At 36.7% G+C, this 9878-nt stretch overlaps 2 protein-coding genes across 7 annotated transcripts; one reads left to right on the top strand and one right to left on the bottom strand.

The window, feature by feature from the left end:
• The first annotated feature begins 253 nt into the window (after nt 1-253).
• On the top strand, nt 254-3753 carry LOC141903145 (E3 ubiquitin-protein ligase FANCL-like). Of its 5 annotated transcripts, none has more exons than XM_074791161.1 (14): nt 254-313; nt 992-1158; nt 1245-1346; nt 1462-1518; nt 1600-1700; nt 1944-2040; nt 2128-2196; nt 2273-2426; nt 2558-2641; nt 2725-2770; nt 3025-3106; nt 3178-3294; nt 3367-3438; nt 3572-3753. In XM_074791161.1, exons 2-14 carry the CDS (start codon nt 1078-1080, stop codon nt 3596-3598), a joined length of 1089 nt encoding a protein of 362 aa, XP_074647262.1. In that variant the 5' UTR covers nt 254-313; nt 992-1077; the 3' UTR covers nt 3599-3753. The 5 variants fall into 5 exon arrangements, with proteins under 5 accessions (XP_074647262.1, XP_074647254.1, XP_074647234.1 ...); XM_074791153.1 differs by having other exon boundaries at nt 1230-1346; nt 2288-2426; XM_074791133.1 differs by having other exon boundaries at nt 1230-1346.
• Nucleotides 3663-9594, bottom strand: LOC141903134 (E3 ubiquitin-protein ligase synoviolin-like). 2 transcript variants are annotated; one of them, XM_074791113.1, is made up of 13 exons: nt 9415-9594; nt 9027-9119; nt 8791-8943; nt 8273-8321; nt 8067-8170; nt 7854-7980; nt 7209-7308; nt 6804-7123; nt 6426-6485; nt 6189-6335; nt 5757-5943; nt 5196-5365; nt 3663-4571 (listed from the first exon to the last, which is right to left on the bottom strand). In XM_074791113.1, exons 1-13 carry the CDS (start codon nt 9547-9549, stop codon nt 4387-4389), a joined length of 1830 nt encoding a protein of 609 aa, XP_074647214.1. In that variant the 5' UTR covers nt 9550-9594; the 3' UTR covers nt 3663-4386. The 2 variants fall into 2 exon arrangements, with proteins under 2 accessions (XP_074647214.1, XP_074647222.1); XM_074791121.1 differs by having other exon boundaries at nt 5205-5365.
• Nucleotides 9595-9878: the final 284 nt, after the last annotated feature.

Below are 9878 nucleotides of genomic sequence, written 5' to 3'. Positions count from 1 at the left end.
TGTACATAACAACGCATGCGCACTTCAGATTTCACGCAAACTAAAACCAGGACGCTCATTAAACAATCATGAATTATTTGTGTATACGATGGACTTATGAATCAAAGCGCATTCACACCATTGATTTTAATTTGATTTAAAAGAAAGTATCAATATCACATATATGAATCTTAATTAGATGATTTTAGGACCTATTGCGCTACCAGCGTTTCGTTATTTAATTTGGGCTGGGAATCCCGTAATTACGCGATCAATAGGAGGGTTCCCCATGCATGTCATTCCGTGATTCTTCCTCGATAGTTTGTGATATTAACCCTTTCAGGTCAGATGGGACTTTTGGGTCTGAACCCCTTTAACCCACAATAAGTTGATTATCAAACGAATAAATTCCAACCTACTACTTTTAAATAATGCATAACTATGTTTTCTAACATTTCCAATTAATCAAATTGTTTTCTGATGATTCAGATTGACTAGGATGTGGTCACCATGGAAACATGATGAGACCAAACCTGTGAAAAGAAACCTGTCGGGACTTTTAAGTCCAACCACGTATAACTCCTATATAAGCAATGGGACCTAAAAGTCCCTACAGGCGTTTGAAGATACTGTTATTTGCAGATGATTTCAGGTGGTTTTGGCAAGATAGGCCTATCTGTCTTGACCTAGTCAGGAAGTTAGGGTGAATTTTCAGATTTTTCGACTTCCGGTTACCATAGCAACCATGGGATTTGATGAATTCAATTTTTTTCACCCAAAATGTTTAAGTTGCTGTATAACCAAGTTCATAATAGCATAAATACAATGTTTCTCCATAGTTAGAGTTACTCGGACCTCAAAGGGTTAAAGGTTATTTGGCTTGTATCCGATGCTGAAATATATACATTTCCCAAGCATTATCGATTAGATACCAACTATTCCATGGCCAAGATTCATTTCTCTTTAAAACTCCGAATAACGCTGAATTTTATATTTTTATGTACTCTGTTACAGGTATTGTTACTGTAATTGCCGCTAGGTAGCAGCACCGCCTGGTTATCGATATCTATCAAAACAGTTCTATGGTCAAAATCAAGGATGGAAGTACAGGCAATATGCCCATTACTTTTGCCCCAAAATGTGGAAAAAACCCAATATAGCGGTTTCCTATGTGTTTCCGTAAGTTCATTGCATAGAAACTCCTGGTGAATGCAAAATGATGGTATTTAATATTCTAAATATTTTTTCAGGGGTCGTATTTCCAGGTGCACTTTTCGTATGAAACTGATAACCTTCGACATCTGAAGATGACATTTGAATGGCAGTTAGATTACATACTAAGAGATTCACGAGACGTAATTAAAAAGGTTGGTTCAAATTGAGGTGGTCATTGATTTTCCGGGGTTATCTTGTTTTCAATTTAGCAATGACAACTAAATGGAAATCTAATAAAATGAATTAATCATCTAAATATCCTCATAGAGACTGGAAGAGTGTCAAGATTTAGCTGCGTTTCTTGTTGAACTAAAAAGTATAATTGTAAGTGAGTGACTAGATTTCCATGATTAGTGTGTCATGCGTAATGCACTCTCCGAAAAATACAAAAATCATTTCTTACAGGCAAACTGTCTCGGTGAAAATAATAAAACTCAAACAAAAATACCTCCAGCAAGCTTCTATAAAAGTCTGATAGTAGATATAGAAGAAATAGGATGGGACAAGTAAGTATAGCCTTTGGACCCAACGGTTGTGAGTTAAAATTAATGTTAACAATTAGTGAATGAGTGAAATCTAACAACTTTGAATAATTTTCACTCAAAAACTATGATTCGATCTGAAAGAAACCAATTTCACTTACAATTATACTAATTTCAATGCAATACTACACACATGTAGACCGGTACTAATGATATCAGATCTTATCATTCAGGTTTTATAACTCTGTGTATGGTATTCATTTTAAGGTTAGTTTATGTAGACCCTGATTTCAAAGATATACATCTGATGGCAAAAGACTCGAGAAATGTTCGGCATGTTATAGAAATCAGCGTTAATTCGAGGGTAAGATAAGAAATAAAAAATAAGTTTCACGTTTTTACTCAAAGTATCTACATTTTATAAGTCTGATCTCGTTTTTCTAATTTTCAGTATCCAGCTGATAGTCCGACATGGAAAGTTGATTTGCCCTCAAGGTTTGAGCCAAAATTCAGAACAGAGGTAGGCCAACGTGTATATTTCATACCACATCTTTTTAAGTAATACCGGCATAACTGAAACTCTTCAATTTCTGAAGGGTTGCAAACTGCAGGACCTATACAGCCTGTTTAAATTCCAATTGAGCCAGTATGAAGAATTTTGGAAAATGGTTGAAGAAATAGACAAGAATACTTGGGTTCTCGAACCAGAAAAACCAACACCAGCGTCAACTAAACGCAGAATTGCATTAGGTACATTACTCACTTTGACTATTATGATTCCATCACCTATCCATAATTCGTTTTCTGAGAGTGTCCTTATATCACACATGCTGGGTTGATGGGAGTGGGAATTTTATTCGAAATTTTAAATGATATTTCAGGTAACAATGTATCGATACAAATTGATATTGATCCAAGGCAGCCACGCTCGCTTCCAGAGTTTATGTTTCTAGGACCGGAACATGGTAGGTACATAGTACAGTTCATCTTTGCAGCTATATGTACATGTAGTCATTGACTTAAAACTTTATTTCCAAACCATTTTCAGGGACAAGCCCATTGAGAAATGCACTGAATAGAAATATTGAAAAGTGGTATGTAATGTTTATGTGAAGTAGGCCTACAGTTAAACCTGTTTAGTCCAGCTCAGTATAATCATGACATTATTTACAGTCCATCCTGATCTATAGTTATAGAATATGATGTTTGATCTGGATTTCTCATTAACCAGATTAATTTCATTTGATAATAATGATCCGAATAAAGCAGGTTCTAAGTGTAAATCTAATTTTATAGTTGTGTCAGTGTATCACCAATATCTTGTTATCTTGTTATTGTCTCATGAAAGGGATCCAAATACACCGTTATTGGAGAATCTGAAGTCAGTTTTAGATGTTGATTTTCCATCACCATCAAACTCAAAGAAAGAGGTACAAAGGGTCTGGAACTTTTCTATTAACTCTGAAAATATCTTCTTATGACATATTTCTTGACTTTTTAGGATTTCAGCGTAGAATGCGGAATTTGTTACACATACAGATTAAATGAAAATATACCAGAACAAGCTTGTTTAGATTCAAGATGTGGCCAACCTTTTCACCGATCCTGTCTTTACGAGGTATGCACATACACTTATTTAAACACCAAGCAAGAAGTTCAAGGTAATATGTTGTAAGCTTTCTACTTTCAGTGGTTAAAAGCTCTACCATCCTGTCGTCAAAGTTTCAACGTTGTTTTTGGCGAATGCCCGTACTGCAGTGTGGTATGTAAAATTTGAAATGAAGAAAATTTCCGATACAAGACCAGACTAAACTACAAATCAATTAAGAAGACTTCGGACTGAATTGAGGATATGTGACCAGTCAATCATTTGGCAACTGTCTTGTCTATTTTAGCCCATCACCGTCAAGATGCCACCCTGAAGAAAATCGATGTCAGACCATGAATAAATCGCGTATTCATCCAAATAGGTCAATAAAGAGGTGCTTACAGAACTCAGTAACAACTTTATTTCCACAAATTCTTCGATTGTATAATTTTCACAATTATCACAAATAAATACAGAGTTGATGAAATCAAATAATGTTTCAACGTGTTTAGTATTTCTGTTGTCACTTTTACTTACACTATTTACAAAAACATTCAACCCAAATTGAGGCATATTGATTTAGAGGATTCTTGCCACTTAAATTTGACAGCTCTTAAGAATCCCTGTAGATAGTACTGTCTGTCTATGATGACTATCCAGTAGCTAGGTTACAAACAAAAAACAGGTTTGGCTGGATCACAATGTGTTTGTGCTTTCTGACTAGAACGAGCAAGATTTGGGAATCCGTGGTATTTTTTAAGGCATCAAATTCTCCATAAATAAGACTTCATTCCCTCCAAAAAGAATCCAAATTTAAGGCAATGAATTATTTTCACTTTATTTCCTTTACATTTAAGAACGCAAGGGATCAAACAAATAAATACAAGTTACATCGTAATCAAGTTCTTGGAACGGGCTCTCTGATATAAAATCCAAGATAAAACTCATTAACCAGCATCCAAATACGTCGGATCCATAATTTCCGCGGAAATACGCACATGACAATTCATTATTTGAATTAAATCTGGGATGTTGAATTACCAGATTCTCTCTTAGCTGCTGTGCACCTTCAACGACAAGTTTTCAAATACGATATAAGGAAGCGCGATATGTCGATAAAATTCATTCGTCATTCGATGCATCGTTCGATTTACTCGTTTCAACTGAAGCGAATCGATTTAATCGTCTTTGTCTCACTTCGTTTATCGTTATATCCGCGTCGTCGGATTTTGGGATCATTTCTTCTAACGTCGATTCTTTCGGGGCCGTAAATCCGATTGCGCCCTCTAAATCGCTGAAGTCCCAATCTGAAAATTAGCAGAAAAAGTACGGGTACATTAATAAGTGCTAAAAGAGGTTAACTGTTTACTAGACTAATTTCTTTGGAACGGTTTTCAATTTTCCTGATCATCTCTCAGTTAATGAAATAAGTAAGTCCCAACACATCCAACTTAACCACTCTCAATGAAACAAACACTACCTATTGTATACTGTATATCATATAAGCGATGTCGAGTTTAAAATCAAACCACACACCAAGGAGAGATATTCAAGAAAGCTCACTATCCGCGAATAAAAGAATTACGGAATACAAATCTTTACCCGAATTTAAGAGAGACCGTCAGCCAGCCACAACAAACTGATGAGGCTGAAAAAAGATACCTTGCTTCTAATCTAATGGCCAGCCGGTTTGTTAAAATCAGTGAAAACGTCAAGTCGATAAGTCAAGATACTATGTCAGGTCATTATCTTATATCTTGGTATATATCTTTCAAAAAAGATCATAGGCAACCAGGTAGGTAGATTTTTCAGGTTATAAGGTTGGGTGGGTAGGATTTGGACTTCAGAATCTTGAGAAGCATGGTATCCTGTTTTAGCCGATTAGCGATAAATATATGCAGCCATTCACGATGTGCTCGAAACATTATTACCATACTCACTGTCCTTCCTACGTGCGCCGCCACTAGTGGCTGAATCAGATACATTCGCGCTGATGTTGTCTACGACAGGCTTTGTAGAGGGTATCGATCCTTCCGCTGTTGTTGAGCTACTTGTTTCAGTCTGGGCAGCACCCCTATTAGCGGCACCAGGTACATAGATACTGAAAACCAACGGAGATTCATTTCTATTTGATTGGATGAATCAATCATAGTCCAAAAGAGTAATACTCTCTATGACAGCTATGCATATAGTACATACCGGTACTCTTGACTTCCGGGTATTTTTAACCCCTCCCCCATGTATGCTCCATGTATGGTTGTTTTGCATTTCGTGCACAAAGTATATACTATAAACATAAACCCCCCATACGGCCTTAGAAATGTATGCACGATTTTTACCCCTCCTCTGTACGTTTTTGTATATGTCTTAAAAACAGTCTGCCCCCTATGGGCATAAGACGTACTTTATGCACAGCCACTGATTGGGAAAAGCTTTCTCTGTTTTTTATGGGTTAATTCTAAAGATACTGAAAGAAGCTTTATAAAGCATACCCATTCACAGTTGATACAGAATAGTATTGTTGCATTTGAACCATTGCCATATCTAATAATGTTTGTATGTTACGCAGGCACTCGATTCTCGCCTCAACATTTTGCCGTTCGTGGCCTTCCATAGCGCGTAGTTCTGAATCCGATAGACTGGACAGATCATTCGATGGCATAGGTGGTGGTGGCATTCCTACAGAATAAAACTAGAAAATGACTCTCCTGACAAAACATATCTAGTAGATCCCCAAACCAGTCAACTTAATAAAATTACAGTATAGGAATTTTTCGAAGCATAATTCTCTGTATAATTCCTCGATTCTTAACCCTGCATCTAGCTGGGTGAAATATCTAGTCTTAAAGGGTTTATTAAATACCGGAAGCAGATTATTAAAGGGTTCATTAAATATCAGAATGTTTGATTTGTTTGTTGCTTACCGTAGCCCATGCCCATGCCCATGCCCATTCCCATACCCATGTATGGAGGCATATAATACGACATAGTAAATGGAGGCATTGATGTTGATGGCATACTGGTAGCAGTAGCAGCAGTTGTTGCTGCAGTGGATGCTGATGAACCAGATGCTGCAATAGAATATACACATACATACTAATATCTATCACTGGATGTATTGTAAATACGTGTGCGATAAGAATAGAATGAACAACACTTACTGGATGGCGGCACTTGTGGTGGAGCTTGAGGCCAACCAGGAAACGCAAAACCAGGAAACACTGTAAATAAACAACACAGGCGATCAATCTCATGAAAGTGCATAAAAGAGGATTTACTAAGGATATCAGATTTTCATTTAAATTGCTATTAGATATTTCGCAAGTGCTCTCAGTGCAACATTAAAATACAACTGTCTTCGCTAAACCTAAAAGGTAAATATCCTTCTGCCTTTTCAAGTTTGATAAAACCCCTTATTCACTTCTTCATAAGTTCACAATTACACGAAAGACTATATTCTGACTTTTGGAAAAATTAAGCATTTTAAGTGTGTGTCTTTACATGCAGAATTGGCAGATCAATGTCATAACATTACATACTAGGATTAGGTTGTTGTTGCTGTACAGGTTGAACTGGAGCAGGCTGAGCTGCCGGTGCTGTAGGTTGTTGTATGCGTAAAACATCCATACGACAAGTCGGACACGTCTGCTGCCTTTGAAACCATGAACGCAGACAACTCGAATGAAAAATGTGGTTGCACGGCAGTTTTTTACATGCGGTGACCATCTCCTCACGACAAATAATACAAACATTATCTCCGGATTGAAGTTCTTCAGCCGTGGCATCGGGGTATAATGTATTCATATTCCTGATCGCCCTCCTCGACATTAACACATCATTCACCGCCTTCTTAAATGATCTAAAAACACGATAGAAACTATAAACTATCTGGACAGAATGAGTTAGGCCTTAAATTTTCACGTGCATCGTGTAAATTTACTTACCGCATGGTGAGGTACATGGGTCTGATGGCAAACAACGGGAATGTGTGAACTTTAATCATGATTACCATAAATGCAGAGTACAAAAACACTTTAACAGCACCTAGAAAACAAGCTCTCAATTCATAAAACTGCAACTATTTTTATCTAGTGGTCATGAACGGAAAGATAGAATATACTCAAAAGACATTAACATGGGCGTCACCAGATGGGGGTCGGGCAACTCCTTTTTAAATTAGTTCCGCATTTTTTAGTTCTAAATCTTTACATTACTAATTTACATTACTGAAGTTTCTCAGATATTTTGCCTTAAAAGGTCCAGAAAATGCCATTGTTGAGCTTTGAACTTCCACAATTAAGAGTCAAATAATCTAGCAATTTCAAGGATTCAGCAATGCTTGTTTGCCTTGGGTGCTTGGCTTACAGGGTGCAAAGTATGGCATTAAGTTCTGCTTGTATTAATTCTGACCCCATTGAAAAATCCTTGTGACACCCCTGGTTAAACATCATGATTCACTAAGAATTTCCACTTAAATCTGATTTTGATCTTTTAGATTGATTGAAATATATATGAACTAACTTATCAGAAGAGTTTTTCAGGCCGCACGAAGTTTACTGTAATCAAATGAGTGAATGGATGAATCTTACCAACAATGAGTTCAGTGTATAACAGATAAACAGCTTTGTTATCCCACGGATTTTCACTTTGAAGATCAACTGTGTGTAAAACATATTTAACTAATATCGAAACCTGCATTGTCAATAGCACAGCATACTGAAACGCAAGGATAAACCGTTGGAAATATTGATTTTTGTAATCGATATCAACAGACTGTTCACTGAATAATTCATAGTAATCACCTCAAATCCAAATACAAGTTGAACGGATGCTCCTTTCATCAAAGTACTGTAATAAGCATGATTTATAAAATACAGATCTAAGGTACCAAGGAAAACCAGCAAACCTGCAAGTTAGAAAAGAAAAAATTAATACAGCATTAAGTCTTAAATATCAACCTGAATGTCAATATTTCAGTTTCAGAGGGATGGATGGGTTTTTAACTTACTAACAGCTCGAAGGTGAAAAAGCCAAGATATCATCGGGCTGCTTTCCATCTGAAAAACGAAAAGAACAAATAACTATAATTTCAGGCCTAGTTTCATGGAAATATTTTGGATGAGCCTTCACATAACCAATAATCATGTGGAAGAATACAAATTGACATTACCTACATTTCAAACTAAACCAGAGTATCCTACGCTGATACTCTAGTTTACTTCATTGGTAAACAAGAACTGCAGGGTGGCCACTTTCCACCCATTTACAAATCCCCTGATCTTTCCGAGTAATTACACAAAATTCATTCAATTTTTTTTCATTGAATCACATACTGATAAAGAGACATGCAGTCAATAGCATAGCATTATCCGAATTCCCTGAGTTTTTCCAGGTTTTCCAGGTCAGCGGCAACCCTGAACTGCAGTTCATTCTCAGAGTAGACATGCATGGGCCTCACATAATTTGGACTGGGTAAAAAGCTGCAGAGCTGGTTCTCGGCGCTTTAGAAATTTTCATTGCACTTACATAATCAACTCTGTCTTCAGCCAACCAATGGAAACATTTTAGAAAGAGTAGTAAAGTAAACATGGCTACGAAACGGGTACTAAAATCATCGCGGAAAACCGTGAACGCTAAACATGTCTCCGTTACTGCGTACCACGATCTCTCAATCAGATGCTGAAATACAGAATATAAAAGACTGAGTCATCTTGGGATCTATCATATGAATGTGTCGGTACATTCTGTCGGCCGTAACTCACCTCCAATTCAGCAGCTCTCAGTTGGCCAAAAAATAATTTTCGTAATAATTTAGCAGACAATATAACAAACACGAATGCTTGAACATAAAGAACCTGAAAATTGCATACAGAATACAAACATAAATGAACCATCTCAAATTCAAATAATTAACGAAGTAACTTCATTAGCTAGCTTTCCTTCTTCTTGATCAAATTCAGATAATTGTTCACAAAAACAATTTGTCCAAAAAATGCAAATCTTTACTAGAATGATAAGTCTATGTTTAATTACAACTTATCAACTTCAGTATTTTTCAATGTTACAACTTAGTTTAGATTTGGCAAAAGGAAGTTTACAGACTATTTTCACACGTAACAACACTAACACTTTTCAGCGTCTTTAACTCACCGCCATGCTCGGATTAGACTTCGTGATGTAGACCACCGAAGGATAAAATTGTTTCTTCTGAAAAAACGCATTAGCTACCACAGCCCCGGTGAGCATGAAGCTCCCGAGAGTTAATAAAACACCAACAGCCTTCATTTTTGTTGTACTTGTTCCATCGCTGATGACTTGTCAGTAATGGCGTGTACTTCGGCAATCCCCGTAACGGCGTCGGAGATTCCCGAAGCGGCAATGCAACGTGTCGCGTAGAGAACGGTGCGCGATGCTGAGAAACCGATGCTAAAATCACATATTTTATCGAGATCAGATTATAGATAGAAGCAAGGCATAATTTAAACTAATGTATTATACAAATTAATTGATTATAAGTTGCGAAGGATGAATAATATATAATTATTATAGACAGTTTGAAATAATCAGTTCCCGATCCACTTCGTTCACCAATGTATTCCGATAGGTGGCAGATG

The sequence above is a fragment of the Tubulanus polymorphus genome, chromosome 1 (genome assembly GCF_964204645.1).
Source record: "Tubulanus polymorphus chromosome 1, tnTubPoly1.2, whole genome shotgun sequence".
Taxonomy (NCBI): Eukaryota; Metazoa; Nemertea; class Palaeonemertea; order Tubulaniformes; family Tubulanidae; genus Tubulanus; species Tubulanus polymorphus.
This window is presented reverse-complemented; position numbering and strand designations above follow the sequence as displayed.